The 18,596-nt window shown below is 47.8% G+C and overlaps 2 protein-coding genes across 4 annotated transcripts in view; one reads left to right on the top strand and one right to left on the bottom strand.

Annotated features, from left to right (window-relative positions):
- SIK2 (salt inducible kinase 2) overlaps positions 1-10,536 on the top strand; it is a 101,354-nt gene extending 90,818 nt beyond the window's left edge. The window contains exons 10-15 of one of the 2 annotated variants that reach the window (XM_011365413.2): positions 373-601; positions 1,071-1,355; positions 1,494-1,657; positions 2,356-2,466; positions 3,214-3,305; positions 4,043-5,935. In XM_011365413.2, coding sequence (XP_011363715.1) covers positions 373-601; positions 1,071-1,355; positions 1,494-1,657; positions 2,356-2,466; positions 3,214-3,305; positions 4,043-4,661 — 1,500 coding nt within the window. In that variant the 3' untranslated portion in view covers positions 4,662-5,935. Of the gene's footprint in view, positions 1-372; positions 602-1,070; positions 1,356-1,493; positions 1,658-2,355; positions 2,467-3,213; positions 3,306-4,042 lie in introns of both variants that reach the window. The other variant, XM_011365414.2, reaches the window with a different exon arrangement.
- The window catches only part of PPP2R1B (protein phosphatase 2 scaffold subunit Abeta), a 39,594-nt gene continuing 28,423 nt past the window's right edge, over positions 7,426-18,596 (bottom strand). The window contains exons 16-17 of one of the 2 annotated variants that reach the window (XM_011365416.2): positions 8,341-8,421; positions 7,426-7,535 (exon numbers count right to left, since the gene is read on the bottom strand). In XM_011365416.2, coding sequence (XP_011363718.1) covers positions 7,443-7,535; positions 8,341-8,421 — 174 coding nt within the window. In that variant the 3' untranslated portion in view covers positions 7,426-7,442. Of the gene's footprint in view, positions 7,536-8,340; positions 8,442-18,596 lie in introns of those variants that run through there. The other variant, XM_011365417.2, reaches the window with a different exon arrangement.

The following is an 18,596-nucleotide window of genomic DNA, read 5'->3' as shown; positions in this document are numbered from 1 at the left end:
CTCATCTTCCCCCTCTTCATTTCCCTTATTTAAAAAAAATAACTGGTAGGCCTCAACCTAATATACCCCTATTCATCTGGAAACCACTAAAAAGAATTTTGTTTATTGTAATAACGATGACTCAGAGAAACCTGGGAGGCAGTGCCAGTTTGGGTCATAATGGGCTTCTGTCTCTGTAAGTGCTGCGTTGACTTGCCTTGACTTCTGATCTACATGTTGTCATTAGTAACAAACAAGTACATTTTTAATATTTTACTTAATTTCTGATTTGCTACAAGTATTGACATTTTTTACTTTCTGGATTTTTCCATTGTGTCAGCAGAACAGCAACTGATAGTTTTCTCTCACACACCCTCTCACACTGACATTTAGGTAAATGGCTGTCTGCTGGACCCTGTGCCTCCTGTCCTGGCGAGGAAGGGATGCCAGTCACTGCCCAGCAACATGATGGAGACCTCCATCGATGAAGGGTTGGAGGCAGAAGGAGAGGCTGAGGAAGACCCCAGTCAAGCCTTTGATGCATTCCAGTCCACACGCAGTGGGCAGAGGCGGCACACTCTGTCAGAAGTGACCAATCAGCTGGTCATGATGCCTGGTTCAGGTACGATCTCCAGTAAGCTCCAGGTTAAGTCTTCACAGCAGCAACTCATACTCCAGTCTCCAAGAAATTGTAATGATACCAGCCAATTCCTAGAATGTAGTCTATGTCTTTTTCCCCGTGGCCCACATTGAGCTGAGGTATTAGGTTGCTCAGCAGCTGCAAAGATTTAAATGAAACGTCTCTGAGTTGGTTTCCGTAACTCCCAGAATTCATCTGAGTGCTGTGTGATTCATCAAGGACCCTGGCTTTTTTGGAGTAGCAAGGATCTGATGGGTACAGGTTCTGGTACATGTTCCCACTAAATTGCGAAGTTGATTAAATTGACATGTTAAAAGGTTCTCAAGAGATGTTTTTGTTGGAGATTAAGGATGTTGTAGCTGTGAGAACTCAAGCTGCCTACACTTTGTATCTCATGTTCAAAGAAGATGTCATTTGCTGTTGGTCATATCTATTTTGTTTTCTCTTAAAGGGAAAATTTTCTCCATGAGTGACAACCCCTCCCTTGACAGTGTGGACTCTGAGTATGATATGGGGTCTGTTCAGAGGGACCTGAACTTTCTGGAGGACAACCCTTCCCTTAAGGACATCATGTTAGCCAACCAGCCCTCACCTCGCATGACATCTCCCTTCATAAGCCTGAGACCTGCCAACCCAGCCATGCAGGCGCTGAGTTCCCAGAAACGAGAGGCCCACAATAGGTCGCCAGTGAGCTTCAGAGAGGGCCGCAGGGCATCAGATACCTCCCTCACCCAAGGTGACTGCTATTAAAACCCTTATCCGGTAGGACTTGGGGTGGTGGGGAGGGGGCGGGTTGCCATGTCGATATCTTACTTGTGGTCACCGAAAGGCCTGTGTCTTCTTAAAACTGATTGGCCACTGCGCTTTCTTCTAGGAATTGTGGCTTTTAGACAGCATCTTCAGAATCTGGCTAGAACCAAAGGAATCCTAGAGTTGAACAAAGTGCAGTTGCTGTATGAACAAATGGGGCCAGAGGCAGACCCTAACTTGGCATCAGCTGCTCCTCAGCTCCAAGACCTTGCTAGTAGTTGCCCTCAGGTGAGTGCTCTGGGCCCTTCCCACGGTGGCTCTGTGAGTATGAGCCTTGAGCTTGTCCTGAAGATGTGTCATTTCATTTAGAGGATGTACTCCAGTCCTGGAGCAAACAGGTTCTTTTGGAAAGCTTTCCTTGTTGCCGCCACCTGCTGCTGAAAGGTCAGACCTGCCCACACTGGCCCCAGGTGATCGGCGCCATGTGGAGGCCTAGACACGCTCAAGCTATGTTTGCTTCACGGAGCAGATTTTCTATGAATTACTCCTACAGTCTCCTTTGAACTTCCCCCCGTGCTCGCACACAAAAATTAATACTAAACTTAACCCAAATGAGAAGGTTGTCGCCACTACTTTTAATGGATTATTTATGCTAAAGATGTAAAAAAAAATTTGTCGATAAATTTTATTTTGAGCTTATTTTCAGTGCATCAGGGATATCATCGCATTCAAGGCCCACATTAAGCTTCTGGGTGACAGAGCCTTTGCTTTAGCAGTGGCTCGGTAATCGTTTACTGCAGATAATACATGTATAGATTTTCTGCAAAATGATTAACCCTCAGCCTACTAGTTACATAAAAAGCTTCGAGTGTTATGTCCTGCAGAGTTGGAGTTCCTCTTGGACATTTGCCAAGGTGCTTAAACTAAGAACTGAAACTTTCTCCCACATGGAGAATTGAAAATGTCTTCACCCCTTTGGTCCTCAGGAGGAAGTTTCGCAGCAGCAGAAAAGCGTCCCTGCGCTCCCCAGCAGTGTGCATCCTCAGCTGTCCCAGCGGCAAAGCCTGGAAGCCCAGTACCTCCAGCACAGGCTCCAGGTGGGACCCTGCCCACTGTGGCTCCAGCTCACTCTGCTCGTCCAGAATCCGCCTTTCTGCACAGCAGAAACCTCTTTTGCTTGGTTTTGGAAAGTCGCTCATTTGTTTAGGGTAGCTGCTTGAGTCCTTATAGGCAGGTAGAATTGACTGTGCACTCCTGATTTCTGAAAACATGTTTGGCCTTAGCGTTCTGCTCTGTGTTGGCAGTGGAAGAGGATTTGTCGTCAGGTCCCAGGAAAGGATAACACCACTGAATAGCAGGAAGAGTAAACCTGCCTCCTTTGCTTCTGATGTTATGCCTCACAATGAATAATAAATGAAATTGAAATCTCTAGTCCGCAAGATTTTAATATCAGTGCTCTCTCTACGTTGGTGCCTGAAAATCTTTAAAAAATTGATATGACATAGAGCCCATAAAGAATGGATCATTTGTTGATGCAGCCTTCATTATCAAGATTTAACACTTTTCTCATTGTTTGCAGTCCCCATGAACCTCACAGCCTTAGGGGACTTTTAGAAATGGAAAACTGAAGTGGACTAGAGCTGAGGCAGCCCTGGCCTGCTGACCCCATGCTCTTGGGCCCCAAGGCTCTACCAGGGTCTCAGTGAGCAAGTGTCAGTTACTTCACCCTGCAGGGATTCTGGAGGACACACTCGGCTTTATCCTCCAGGCAGAGATACAGTCTGATGACTGAATCCTTGATGACAACACAACGTCATGTTTATATTGTTTTTCTGCTCTTCTAGAAGCCCAGCCTTCTGTCGAAAGCCCAGAACACCTGTCCACTCTATTGTAAAGAACCACCGCGGAGCCTTGAACAGCAGCTGCAGGAACACAGGTGAGAGAGGGTCTTTGGCCAAAGAAGTTACTTTCTTTTGTGGAAGACTCAAGAATGCTGAGTGTGTTGCCCCTTCCTCCTGGTGTTTGCCTCTACTAGGAAAAGAAGTTTTTGACGCATGAGCCAGTCTTCAAGATGTGATCACTAATGCAGATATTCCATGTCCGTGGAACATGGACCTGTCAGGGAATAGCAGCCCTAAATGTACTTTGTTTACTTTTTGTTATTTCATTTCCCCTTTGAGTTATGAGTAGACCTAAGCTTTCGGAATCCGTGACCCAATGCAGTTGAAGTGGGTTATACCGCAGGAAAGGCCTCTATCCTCCCTTGCAGTAATCTATGTCCCCAGGGCTCCCTAGAAGCAGCGTGGCCAAGGTAGAATTACCCAGATGCATCAACCGACAGACACCTGTAGAGGCCAAGATGTTAACCCAGCCCCGCTTCAAAACACTAGATAATAAATCAGCCTCTTGCTTCACGGGGAGAAAAACTTAAGAGTCTTAGAGAAAATGAGTTATTTGTTCACTTTAGCACTGACGGATCAGTGAGAACTGGGGGATGAAAAAATATGATTAGGTTTATGAAAGCAGATACAGTTTATTCCTACCCCACTTTTATTTCTGCCATGGAAAGAGAGAAATAAGAGGACCGAAGCTAATGACTGATACTGGATTTACATTCAAATTGCCATCACTGAAGAAGATTTAAAATTCTTTCTTTTGGTTTTGCCGATTTAGACTCCAACAGAAGCGACTCTTCCTCCAGAAGCAGTCTCAGCTGCAGGCATATTTTAATCAGATGCAGATAGCAGAGAGCTCGTACCCACAGCCGAGTCAGCAGCTGCCCCTTTCCCACCAGGAGACACCGCCGCCATCACAGCAGCCACCGCCATTCAGCCTGACCCAGCCCCTGAGCCCCGTCTTGGAGCCTACTTCTGAGCAAATGCAATACAGCCCCTTCCTCAGCCAGTATCAGGAGATGCAGCTGCAATCCCTGCCCTCCTCGCCAGGCCCCCAGGCACACCTACAGCAGCAGCAGCCGCCGCCACCACCGCCGCCACCGCCACCACCACAGCAGTCGGGAGCTGCCCCAGCGTCCTTACAGTTCTCCTATCAGACTTGTGAGCTGCCAGGCACTGCCTCCCCTGAGCCAGACTATCCCGCTCCCTGTCAGTATCCCATGGACGGAGCCCAGCAGAGTGGCATAGCAGCGCCGGACTGTCCCAGGAGCTCGGGACTGCAGGAGGCCCCCTCCAGCTACGACCCTCTAGCCCTCTCTGAGTTCCCTGGACTCTTCGATTGTGAAATGCTGGAGGCTGTGGACCCACAGCACAGTGGCTATGTCCTGGTGAATTAACTTCAGCACAGGAAGTGAGGGTGGTCAAGTGAAGAAAGAGTGTACTTCTATTTTTATTCCAACCTTTTACATTTAAAGCTTATTTTCCTGCCCTCTCCCTAAGGGGGTAAAATCAGGTTGCCCAACTGGAATCAGAGGGCCTGGCCAGGTGGATGTTGCTTCTTCCTGGCTCTGTCTCACCACAGTTTTCTGTGGCAAGTGCTGGAACATAGTTGTAGGCTGAAGCCCATGTCCTTAGGTCAAGTGGAGCAAGCTCTCGTGGGAGACACCAACAAATGTTTTTATCAGAAGGCATCCAGACCTAGGTTTTATGCAGAACCACACCAGTTCATTATCAGGGAAACCTTGGTGAAGGCAGGAAAAATGCATGCCATCACATATGAGGGAAAGAAAATGGTAATGTTTGTTACTGAAGCCAAGAGACATGTTGCTTAGTGGCAAATCAAGAACGCGTAAGGAAATTTGATGCGCAGGAAATAAAATTGTACTTTGTCGTTGAAGCATAAGTTCTGAGCTGCTGATGCAAGTTGTCCCCAAGACCATCGCCAAGCAGTGGAGCATGAGCTTTGTTTCGGGGGCCACTAAATAACATCTGGTACTGACCCCCGAGACTGTCAGTCATCTCCATCAGGGAGCAGGCAACACGCCTCTTCAGAAGGTGCCCGGGGTTACCTGGGTTATAGAGTCAGAGTATACTCAGGGCTCCAAAGATGTTACCTGTAGAACCGATGGGACACCCACCGTAGTGGAGACTGGGGACAGTAGACTCGAGATACCATCAAGAGCACCAGCTCCGGGCCAAGGGAAGGCAGGCTCTTCCTGCACAGTCTACTGTGGAGACTTCTGGTTCGGGGCATTTGGTCTTTAGAGGACCTAGCGTCTCTTTTAAAATGTAATAACTACTTTGACTTTACACTATATGTTGCTAGTAGTTTATTGAGCTTTGTATATTTGGACAGTTTCATATAGGACTTAGAAATTTTAAGAACGAGAAAAACGAACTTTTATCTCCCATGTGAAGTGGTAGTGCTGTGCCTTTTTTTCCCCCCAGATCATGCTTTAATTATTTCTTTTCTGTAGAAACCAACAGTTTTCCATTTATGTCAATGCTAAATCCAAAGTTACTTCAGAGTTTGTTTTCCACCATGTGGGAATCGCATTCTTAATTTCCTTAAAGTTTTGACTTGTAATGAAATGTTCAAGTATTACAGCAATATTCAAAAACCACAGATGTATTAACCATTTAAGCAGATCATCTGCCAAACACATTACTAGTAAGACTTAACCTTATCCCTTACAATTCTTTCATCAAAGTAAAAAATAGATGCTACAGCTAGTTAACTGTATTCCTAGAAGTAATGACTAATTTGTCATTCGGACAGTAACATCCAACTGTTACAAATTCAGTATTATTATTTACAAAGACTGTCATTTCTGTCCTTTAGAATGGCTCGTCCTATCAGCAGATGAATGCGTTAAGCACAAAGCATCTTCCTTAAAGCACAAAGAAGAGAGATACTACATTGATGCTGCATCTAGAAACACCTTTAAGTTGCCTTTCCTCTTTGTAGTAAGTGTCCAGGCAGGTGAGGAGAAGCATGGAAGGTCTGAGGAGTTCTGTTCTTCCCCCAGCCCAGCCCCGCCCCTACCAGCAGTCCGTAACGAGCAGTCCGTGTTTCTGGCACCACTCGGTGCCAGAGCTTCTCGCAGAGGAACCCTGTGTGGGGCTGGACTCGGTGTTAGCAAGAAAGGGCGGTGCGGGGGACTGTCATTTCTGTGAGTTAACACACAGTGAAAATCCAGGGAGAATGAATTATCTTCCTTTTATGGGTTGTTTATTTCTCCTCGTGCTTAAAACTGATGATTTCATGAAATAGATTACATCATTTCATTTAAGAGATCCTTTCATTAAGATCTTTGCAAAATAAGCCAGTTATAAAACAGGGCTTGATTTGTTTAGACTGAAGGATGTTTTCTCAAAATATCCTATCTAAGTGCTGTAATATTAATGAAATTGAAATGCCTTCCAGATTGAAAATGGGGGCCACTCATTTCAGAGTCACAGGAATGGCACAGTTAGTTTGGCATAAACACCTGCCCCCAACGAGGCCATAGGCCGCTGAGCCCAGGAAACTTAGGAGCGATGGCAAGACGATTAGGCCAACAGTTGAGGGCCAGCAAGGAGCCTGTTGGAAGTTAAAGGACCCAGAGCTAGATGTCAGGAAGCACCCAGCAGTGGCCAGGGCTGTTAGGGGCTGACAGACCAGCGGCACAGGCATTCACCTGGTAAATAGCGTGACCTGTCCTGCTGGACCTGTGTTGTAAGCTCCTATTTGCTTTTCTCCTTTATTTCAAGCAGAAATCAATAGATTCCACAACCATCTGTCTTTACTGAAATGTAAACTGGTGAGAAGAGACTGTTTCTGTTGGTCAGTCAGGTGTTTTCACAGCCCTGTCTCGTCATCTCCATTGCTCTGTCCCCTAACTAGTGACCTATATAAGCTTCCAAGCGGTTTTCTCTTCACAAACACTAACACTAAGAAGGCTTAATACCACTTTTCATGAGAGGCTACTTTGAAATAATGACTTTCCAGTCTGTTTCACATTAGCAGTGTGTACACTACTGTATAATAATCATTAGCTTTATTATCTTGTAAACCAGGCTCCTCTGAAGAGACTTTGGTGAGACGAACATGAGGTAAAAATTTCATTCGGCAAAAAGTGCAATATGTGTGGTACTTCTTTATTTTGTGTTTATGTTCTTTTTTTAATCCAGGGGTATTACTCTCTGCTCTGGGAAAAATGCACTAGTTCTGCAATTTCCAGTTGGGCAAGTGTGTCTCTAGCATTTACGTGCAACTGATATGCTGGTCCCTGTAAGGCAAATAGAGCATATTAACAACATGAAGAGGGTGGGTGTTCCACGGTGAACTTCCGGTGAGCTACACCGACCGCCCCTAGCCACCCCCTCGCCGCCCCCTCGCCGCCTCTGCCCCTCCCAGGCCTGCACTGCGCTCTTGCCACCTTGGGAACAGGGAAGGGGGCCGAAGGTTCTCTACACCAACCACCCTCCACCAGTGTCACTTAATAGGAAACATCTGGGGCCTACCGAGGAGGACTAGCAAATGGGACTAAAGGACTCTTACTCCTGATAAGAACAAAAGCCCTTCCCTTTCTGTATCAAACTGCCTCCTAGGACGGAGAAAGGCAGAGTCCGATGCTTCCTCAGAAATAAAGGACCCCTGAGCGTTCACGCTCTTATCCTGGCACTGGCCTCTCCCTCTCTGCCCCCACACAGTCATCTGTACCTAAAAGTGGGGAGCGATTGGCCAACCAGAAAGTAGAGAAAAGTGAAAAGCAGCAGCTTCCTGTTACGTTTTGTCAAGGGCCCCAGGTATATGGCAATTGGAGCAGCCCCCGGTTAGGTGCAGGCAGTTCAGACATGCAGAATAATGAAATGAGTGGCTTCCTTTGTGGAGGCCTCCCATCTCTAGTGCAGCCCCAGGTCCTTAAATAACTGGGCTCAAGTAATCAGAATTATACTTAAGCTCCCTATTGCTTTAAAGGAAATTCGTACTCCAGGTAACTTTTCACATTCCTCCTCCTTCAGAGATAATACATAGTGTCACTTGACAAGGGTCTCAGTAAACAGTTGTGGGATCCCTGTGCCGGGGCTGACCTTGGATGTGTCTGTACCCCTAAACTGGGCTGCCTCTACTGCCTCCTCGGAAGCCACCCGAGCCGCTCGGTCTCTTTGTGCCTAGACATCAAAGGTAAAAACTGGAGAACAGGTAGTAAGTTGGAGTCACTATATAGGCAGGGATCTTTGATCATTTTGTTGCTTCTGGACATTTTTACAGAGCTTATCTTCAGCGTGATGTGTGGAAGAGCAGTATCATCTGCCTCTGTTTCTAAGCTGGACCAAAAAAGTTTTTTTTTTTTTTTAATTCCTATATCCCTTCTGGCAGATCAGTAGTATGGTCCTCCCTGGCCTGTGGCCTCAGGGAGGTGACTGGTTACAGAGCTCTCTGCGTCTCAGCCTGCGGCCCTGGGAAGGCAGCAAGATGAACCAGGGGCAGACCTTGCAAAGGCGCCTTTGAGCCCGCCCCGAAGTCTCTGGTCTCACAGTTGCCCCTCACATACTTGTTTTATCATTTTTTCCCAGTTAAGGTAGCCAGGCTGATTCCAGAAGATTTGCAGCCACCCTAGTTGCATCACCATCTTATGTCCACATCTCATGGGCAGATTTCAACACATTTGGCATAACTGAGCACATATGATCGCATATATTGAGAAATAGGCAGCAGCACTGCCTGTAGATTTAGCCAGTGATCGTTCTGATGGTTCCTGCCCAAGTATTCAGCTTGCCTGTTCAAAAGGAGCAATAGCTTATATTTGTACATTAATTTACCAAGCGCTTTCACAATAATCTCCTCTAATCCTCACAATTCTCTGAAATTATTTGGGCAGATACAGTCCTCATTTATTTACAGCGGAGGCAACCAAAGCTCTCAGAAGTCGGTGTGACTTGTCTGAGGGCACAGCTTGTGAGTGGAGAAGCCAGGACCAGCTCTTGAGTTTTCTGGCTCCTCACTCCGCCCTTTACCCAACCCCTCCACCTCCCCATCAATAGCAGTTGACTCTTTTCAGGAGCAAACAGCCGTATATACAAATTCCCCATCTTAGTTGAGCACTGAGTGTGACATTATCCATTCAACCTTATTCTCTAGTTGACAACTGCTTGGCTTTGAGGGAGAGGTACCCTCCAGGTGACAAATACAAATTGTCCAGGTGGCCCTCCATGAACAAGGCTGAGGGAGACAGCCCCCACAGAGTGTCATCCTTCCAGTCAACCACAGAAGTTTGGGTTCACATTAAAGATGTCTGGTTTTTCCAAGTTACACAATATAGCAATTTCCTACAGAAGTATATGCTAGAAGGACACACTCTTCCTTGACTGCCAGGGAGCCAGTTTGCATGGCTTTGGTCTACCACTGCACGCTAACAGACTCAACCCCAAGAAAGGGGGCCAACTCAAGAGAAGAACTGAAAACAGCCTGGTCCTGAGGAGGGGCATATGTTTTACATTTAAAGCCCATCAAGTAAAAGTGCCGATTGGATACATTTAGGGTTAAAAAAAATAATAACATATTTCGATTACTTTGTCTTTCAGAGGCAGAGTGGGTAGGTAAGGGGGGAGCTTTAAAAATAGAAGTAAGGAATAGCATCCTGGAAAAATATGACCCCAGATTGGAATAATGTTACATTAGCAAATACAGATAACTGGGGACTTTGCCGCTGGCTGTGTGATGGCTATCTGCTCAAATTTGCTCAGTCAAGGAAATTCAAGCGGTGATATCTTCCCACTGCTGATGGTAAAAGAAATCTGCCTCCACCAAAATCTCCGAAGGGAAAAGAAGCAGAGAGAAAGGAGGTTTGCTTCCCTTTTGGGGCTGCAATTTAAGAAATAAAAGTGATACAAAGATATTTGCACTTTGTAGAAAGGGCAATATTATTTGCTTATTTCTAAAGAGAGAAGGGTGGTCTCTGCTGGATGTTTGGTCTGTGAAAGAGTAACTTTTGATAAAGTTAATCTAATTGGAGTTATTTTTTCTGTGTGCTTTTTTTTTAATTACTAAGGAAAAATGGTGAGTTCAATAGCTTTTGGTATTTTGAGTGCAAATCATAATAGCTTCAATGTGAAAAAATCAAAATGTAACTGTCACTCAATGTTAGAAAATTGCCTAAAATGCAATTTAATAAATGATCTTTGTATCAAACGGTAATTTAAATGGGGTAATTTTCTGCAAGAAAAATATACTGTTTTTACGTTTCCAACCCTCTTGAATTAAAATAAAAACAACTTGTTTTCTAAGAGCCTGGGTGATATGAATGTCAGGCGAGTGAGATAGGACCTTTACCTCATTGGGCCTTGGGTGGAATTTTTAATAGTATGGAAGGTGGCTGTGTTCCCTGAGCTCTGGTGCTCATTTCAGGCTGCAGAAAAGGACAGTGGATAATATGTTCTCATTGACGTCAGCAGGGTAAATAATACCTTGCTCTGAAATCACCCGAGTACACGTTAGCTGCTGCAGAACGCTGACGGAAGTGCTGCTAACCGCAGCCTGCACATGGACAGGGCCTGGTGCTCCTGGATTTTCAGAGGTAGCCTGGCAAGAGCCTCACAGCAGGAGGAGGGGAGTCGGAAGTGTTGGGCTCCCCGAGGACAAGCAAGCTGCAGGGCAAGGGCTGGGAAGGGGGAAGGGGTGCAGCAAGACACTGCCCCTTAATTCACGATGGCACATCTTCAGTGGGCTCTGCGAAAGGTCTCAGTGCACACACGTGTGCGCGCACACGCACACACACACACACACACACACACGACCACCTCACAGGCACCAGCTCAGTGCTGTCACATACGGGAAGGATCCATTTGCCAAGGCATTTGAGGCCGCTCATACATTCAGGACTTGTTTCAGTGCCAGACCCTGAGTGAAAGGGCAGTATTGAATCCTACTTTCTGGCAGCAAATTCAACCGAGATTTGGTTTCACTCAAACCATTCCAGTTGAGCCCATGCTATAGGACTGAGACAGTTCCCAAACGGATCATCTGCTGGCTTCAGGGGTGCGGTGGAAGGAGTGGGGGGAGACAGCTAAGGGCGGGAAGAGAGCCAGAGCCCTTTCCTTCAACTTGTCCTGTTGGCCTAGCACCACTTACAAGCACTCGGTCCTGCCCCCAAATGGCCATTACCCCAATTTGGCTATCCACAAATTCAATAACACTGAGTTTTAAATATGCCTTTTTTTCTTTTTTTAAGGAAAGCACTCGATTTCAGTAACAATGTTTTGCAAACTTTCCCCTTTCCCATCAAATTTCTCCATCGTATTTGTGTTGCCAAAAACAACCCCAGTGCCCAGGGTACAGGCAAAAATAACAGACCTGCCAGCAGAGGCTGGCCAGAATTTCAGCAGCCAATCGGGTCCCTGACCTTCCGTTCTCCAGAACATCCTTCAGTTCCGTGGCCTTCATGAGCCAAAGGCTCAGCTCAGGGTGGAGGAGAGTATGGCTGGGGAGAGCTGAGCCCCAGGCCCAGGCTTCTGCCTGGCCGCGTTGGAGGACTAGAGCTGACAGTGCCCGCATTTCCAAAGGGATGTGCAGTGTGCAGTGCCACTCCCCAGAGCCCACCGCCATCACCGCCAGTCGGGGCCCTGCCCAGGCCAGGCGGTAACAGGAACCCCAGGTTCCATTGTCGGCCATCTGCCTCTTTCTACCCCATTAGTTCTTAAATTGAGGTTTCACAGATCCCTCTGACACAATGATGAAAGTTTTGGCCCCCCTTCCCAAGAAACACGTGTATAGACACAACCCTGGACAGATATTTTCATGGGAGCAGTTGGTTCCTGGACCCCCCTGAGGCCCATCCATGGTCCCCAAGTTAAGGGGGTTCTAACCCCTGACTTAGTGTCTCCAACAGCAACCCCTCATGCTTTTTAGGTTCTCGCAAGGCCGCTCCCTGCTGAGAGGGTTCCGATCCCTCCCAAGTAATGGCAGCAGGCCCTAGGACACCGTGGCAGGAAGTTCTGGGCTTTGCGCATTAAATCCTGGGTGTCACGTGGCTACAAAATAAATGTCACCTGAACAGGCTACAACTGCTCTGCCCGTCTCATTTTAGCCCCACCAATGATGTCGCTTTACAGAAATGACAAGGTAAGCAGCTCTGGATGGATAGGATATTGTGCATGCATAGCTCACACTTTGCTATGTTTCTTGGGAAACAGATGTGGGTCTTAGCTGAACTGAAGGCATTGGACCCTCACCTCAGACACTAGCCATCACTGGCATACCTACCCCCACTCTGGTATGAAGCTATGACCACAGATCACTGAAGCCAAACTCAAAAGCCAGATCAGGCAGAGTGGGGAGCTTGCCATGTGCCTCCAGCCACTTAACTCTCTTAACTCCTCCTGCTTCGATGTTCCAACCCACCACGCAGCTGAATTCTTCTGGACCCGTAGTTGCAAATACCCCTAGGGAGTACCGATACCTCCCTTTGTCTAAGTTTCTAGGGGACTTTCCTAGGCATGAGTGACTCAGAGTTGATCTGAATTTGGCAGCCTGAAGCTTGGACAGAGCGGGTGCAGTGCTGAGCCGCCAAGCAAGGATCCTGGATGTATGTGTGTGTTGCGGGTGGGGTGGGGGGAGGAAGAGGGGGTATAGGACACGACATCATGGGAAGCAGACTCCCTCGGCAGCTGAGCCTCCAAGAGCTCCTGGACAGAAACCTCAGAAAATCTGGACCCAGAAATAAGGCATTGGGGATTCAGCCTTAACTTAAATGGAGAATTGAGTCACTCTCCCTGTGAGGCAGACTTTGAGACTTTCTTACCCAATCTCCTAACTCCCCAAAGAGGAGGGAATAATGGGGCCAGAGATGCTCAAAAGGGGGCCGAAGTGAGAACTCTGACCCACAGGAGTTAAGTCCATTACCACACCACGGCCGTGGGCACAGCTGAGGGGTGGGACCAGCTGAACTGAGGAAGAGCCCCTGAGGCCTTTCCTAGAAGCATACCATGCAAAGGATCATGAGTTCACAGCACTGGCTGACTCTTCAGGCAGGGACCCAGTAGAACTGCCCTTTGGTCACCAGAGAAGCCTATGTTTAGCAGGGTTCCTGTGCCAGCAAAGTGAGGGCCAAAGGGCAGGCTGGCAGTTGGAGGGGGCCCAGAGATGAAAGGGCCGGCCAAGGAGGGCATGGCCATGAACAAGGCTAGAACGGGGCCTGGCTTCCTCTAGCCCACTCCCTGGAGCAGCCACCCCAGCCAGAAAGTCCCTCCAGGCAGGGTGGTGTCTACCCCTTCTCTGCCAAGGACAGCCCAGGAAGCGGCAAAGAACCTTTGACTTGAGTCCTCAACCTCTGGCACCTCTCTCAGCCTTGCCTTAACCTGGGCAAATGATTGCAAAGGCTCACTATCCCCACCGGTAATGTAAACATAGACTGGCTGACTTAACTACCAGGTTTAATGTGAGGTTCAAAGACAGCCTAGCATAACACCGCCTTCTAACACGAAAGCACCCAAAAGTCTCCCCAGCTCCCCTTGCTGGTTTGTCATAGTATCTCACTTCTACCTGGCTTTGCTTTCATTTACTTAACTGTCCCATTCATTGCTGGACACAGAACATGGTCACTTGGTGCCTGCGGAATCTCTTCAACTCATTTAAGAATGGCTATCCTATTCTGAGCACCAGCTCATAAAAGAACCACAAACTTTGCCCAAGATTTCTTCATTTTTGGAGATGAGTTCTGGGCAGCACCAGCCATGGGTACCACAGACATAGGAGCATCCATGAGAATCCAAGGCCCACTTAAAAGGAGACTCTTTTCGTCAGCCTCAAACTGTTAGGCCAAGCTCTTGGGTGCAGGATTAGAGGGAGTGGAGGTCTTTCTCTGCAGATACAGCTGCTCCATCCCCAAGGCCCCTTGGAAAAGGTGCCAAGAAGAGGCTGGAGCCTGAGGACAGTGCTCTAGCTGGCCATGACCAGCCCACTGCTGACCTCCCTGGGCTTTGATCTGTTGTCAGTCCTCGTATGGATTGGACTCGGGCCTCCTGAAGACTTTCTGGGTTCAAGAGAACTAGTCCTTAGAATTGCCCTGGAGACCATCGGGCAGCACCCAGGCCCCCCAACCTGCTCTCTCAGGAGAGACGAAGACAGAACAAGCAGGCGCTCCTCCCCCAGAAAGCTGATTCCAGAAAAAGCCGAGATTCCTGAGCTGTAGAATGGCCCCCACCTCAGGACAGCTGGAACTGCTTGGTTCACCAGCAAGTGCTGACTTAGAGCGTGTAGGAGAGAGAGATGCCAAAAGGCAGGGGCCAGAGATCCTAGGGCCCCTAAAGATTCTCTGAGTTTGAGGAAAATAAGGAAAACTGGGAAAATCAGAAGTAGAAACAAGGGTAGAAAGAGCAAGGGGTCCAGAAGGTGAGATCTCAGTGGAGACTCTGGGTACAGGGCTGGGCTCTGGACAGTGTCTGTGCAGTTCGGACAGAGAAGAGGAAGAGGAGGGTGGATTCGGTGCTTTGGAGCCTGCAACCATTATTTGTGGATGCTTCACTTGATGTCTGTCTCCAAAGCTGGGCTCAGCATGGAGACTGAATGTCCCTCACAGCTGCTCCTTCCTGCAATAACAAGACTGACATCACTGTTGTCAGGGAAATGGTGTTTTCATTAAAATCATGTGACAGCTACTTTGTGATTCAATAAACAAATCCTCTGTTAACTCTCGCCTGACAGGCCCACCAGCTCTGTCATCAGAGAGCAATCTGCGGACTGTCCAGCAGAGCAGTCGTACCTGGCTAGGAAGAGAGATCACCTGTCCACCACCAGGAAGGAGAAGCTGAGTTGACCAAGGGTCAACAAGGGTGTGCCCGGTGGCTACGCTGCTCCCTGGCAGGTCCTGCATGGGGGACACACGCAGCATCCAGAGCACAGATGGCTCTGCAGACACCAAAGGCCAGTCTCCGAGGGACCGAAGAGGCACCCCTTCACCAAAAGGACCCCGTGGCAACCATTCGGCATCCCAGGGCTCAGTTCTGCCACTTGGTCTGAGAGAGAATGGCCCCAAGGGGTCCTGGAGCCAGCCAAGAACCGAGACAGTTCCCAGGGCTCCGAGTAGCCAGGGTTTACTCTGACCCCATTTGGGCGGATGGGCGAGTTTGCTATGAACCATAGACAGTGAGTGAGGGGTTAAGAACAATTTCTGGTTTGCAATTGGATGACTTCCTGGATCACTCACTTGGCTGCTGGCCCCTGACACGCAGGGCTCTGCCTGGCAACAGCCAATTCCCTTTCCATCTTACCCTCAGGTCATTTTCCTTAAGTGAAACAAATGCAGGGAAGGCTCCCTGAGTCATCAGCAGGGGATTTTTCTGGGTTAAATGAATTGCAGCCTCAGAGGCCTAGCACTGCCAGGCCTCCACTGCTAGAAAAGACCCCCAAGTAGACATGACAGGATTGCGGGGAGTTTTACGACCACCTGAAAAGTGGAATTGACACCATCTACCAGGTGCGGTGGTTGTGAGGATTAAGTGAGATTTTGCCAAGTGCTTGCCAAGGTATTAGCACACAGTTACTGAGGCTTGAGGATCAAGGAATGGCAGCTAATACCGTTCCCACAGCTTGCGGCCACTGCAGGGTCACATAGATGCGAGCGCATCTCCTCCGAGGGGTCGCCGCAGCTATTCCACGCTCAGGGCAGGGGTAAACCATTCATTTAATGACATGGCCAGTTGACTCTGAATTTGCAGGAAAACATGACTCCTTTCTTCCCAAGTAAGTCTGTGATTTAGACCTAAAAACATGTAACTTATTCCTGCTCCTTCAGCCAAGGTGTCTTCCCTAAGTCCCAGTTCTGTGAAATAGATATAAGGATGCAAAGGGCTGACCCCGTCAAGCACCAGGGCCCAGGGGCTGGCTGAGGCTGTGACTGGCACTGTCACCATAGCACTTCCTCTTGTGGCAGGGCCACTGCAGGAACAGCTCAGAGCTGCCGAACCAGACACGCCTGGTGGCTCAGGTCCTGGGACTACGGTGCATGGCGCCACAGGAATGGGGCGAACATTCTAAGATGAAAGACTGCAGTTCAGGGCCTGGACAACAGGAGAAAGTTCTCATGGCCTCCGTTCACATAAAATGAAGAAAAGCCATGGAGATTTAGAAGGCAAACTCTTTGATGTTAAAATCTTCAATCTTCACCAAGCAAACCCACTGGACTGTGAGAATGCCAATTACCTTCCAAATAAAGTAAATGTAGCCCGACTTCAGAATAGGGCAGCTGAGCTCCTCTGGGCTTTTTCTGAATGTATTTGTAAAACATAAGTGGCCCTCCTAACGAACAGTCCCAGGGCAGTGACCAGCACCAACTTTTATTGCTGAATTTAAACTTTTGCACACCTCCTCCAGAGTAGTGTCCAATGGGACTTGTAAAACATTCAACTGTTACACAGTAAAACTGACAAAAATGGTTTTTTCCTTGAACAGAAATGACTAACTTAGAGGAATTGTAGTAAATAAATGTCTCTATTCTGTGAAGTGGGAACAATCCACCTGTAAGCGACCCTTCCAAGCTACCCTTCTGTCTTCTGCCTGGGACTTGCTGTCTCTGACCGGGGCAAAAGGGAGAGACCTCAAGCCACAGGAGTGACAGAGCTCTGGAAAATCCACTCCACCCCTCAGAAAGCATTCCCTGAACAAAAGAAAAGGAACGGGCAACAGGCTTTAAAAATATACTCTTTGGCCCTGAACACCTGACTGTCTCCACTATCTGACTATCTCAGGGACAGTTAAAGGTACTGCTTCTCTGCCTAGCGTGCTTTAGCACCAGGCCATGCTGGCTGCCCTCTACCCAAACCTCAGTCCATGAGGAAGGAGAACTCAGGCCCAGAGTATCTGTGGCACTTACCTTCCTGGTGTCCTCTCCAGGCCCTCTGGGTCTCAGGAAATGGTTCTTGTCAGCCCCAGGGGCACTGGGCTCTTCACTGTCCTTCACAGGAAAATCTAGCTTCCTCAGCCTTTGGGCCACCACTAGGGATACAGACAGCAGCTCTGTAACTGTCCCTGACCAGGGCATGTCCCTCGTAAGCTCACCTGTGCTTCCTGGCCAGTATACCCTCAGTTGTTCCAGCACTGCAATGGGGAAGCGCAAGAACCTGTGAGCATGTGGGCCCCTGCGCAGAGGAAGCTGGTTCACCCCAGGACCTTACTGGAAAGTGCCACCGCATCTAGCTTTCCAGTACCAGCTCCCCATCTTGGTCACTCATAGCCTACAGAGACCCAGATAAAAACGACTTGGCTCCATTCAGAACTGACAATATCAGTTTAAAAGAACAACTCTGGAGACCAAAGAAATGACTTGGCTTTTCTACCCAATGAGTAATTAAACTCTCTTCGTCCTCCACAAGATTTCCATCTCAACTGAACATTATGTAATTTCCTGGAAACAGCAGGCTCGTGGAGGCAAACAGGGATTACAGAGACTATTCTAGGTATAAAAAAGAATTGGAGACATGTGAGTGAACAGGAAAGAGAGAAGCAAGGAACTAGATGACAACGGGAACAGGAGAATCAGAGGGAAACAGTTACATAACATCAGATCACGATCATTTCATCCTTTAAACCAAGGGAAACAAAGTGACAGCTCCTTCCCCTCCAGAGTGTTACATCCAGACAGAGGAGAAATAGGAGGCTTTAAGGTAAGAGTGCCAAAAGGGGGGGAAAAAAAAGTATCAGAGGAATTTAAGTAAAAGGCAAAAGGGCAGAACAAGCACCCAACTTGTTTTGGCCACCCCTCCCTGCCATCCCTACGGGGATGGAACCAATGTGATTTCTTTAGGGAAGCACGACTGTCAACTCAATGACAATATAGCAATTTAAACAAAACTGCACCAAGAAAGCATTGCCATAGCTTAACCATTGGGTCAGGAACGACATACTTCTTCCTCCTGGAGGTCTATGCAATTATCTTGCATGTCTGGATGAGAAAGCTCAAAGGTTAGGCTGCTCTCTTTAAAGTCGGAACAAGTTGTCCAGCAAAGACCCCCAGGGCCACGCATCATAGCTAACGGCTATTATTTAAACAAGGCCTCATTAGAAACCACATATTAACCTGTTTATTCTTATGAAACAGGATGCATCTTCATGTCCATTACTTGGCAGCACAGAGAAATAAGATCCAGTCTCTTAAACCTGTGAGGGGTAAACCCCACACCAATTGTAGAAAGAAACACGGGGGTGAATTCCATGGTTGATGAGACATTTTTACTGACATAGGTTTGTGTTTGTCTCTGCTTCACTGTCCTAATCAACTAAACAACCGATACAAACTGCCTAGGATGAAAAAATTATAGCAATCTATATTTGAAGCAACTGTACAAATCCAAAC

The sequence above is a fragment of the Pteropus vampyrus genome, unplaced genomic scaffold (assembly GCF_000151845.1).
Source record: "Pteropus vampyrus isolate Shadow unplaced genomic scaffold, Pvam_2.0 Scaffold110, whole genome shotgun sequence".
NCBI lineage: Eukaryota > Metazoa > Chordata > Mammalia > Chiroptera > Pteropodidae > Pteropus > Pteropus vampyrus.
This window is presented reverse-complemented; position numbering and strand designations above follow the sequence as displayed.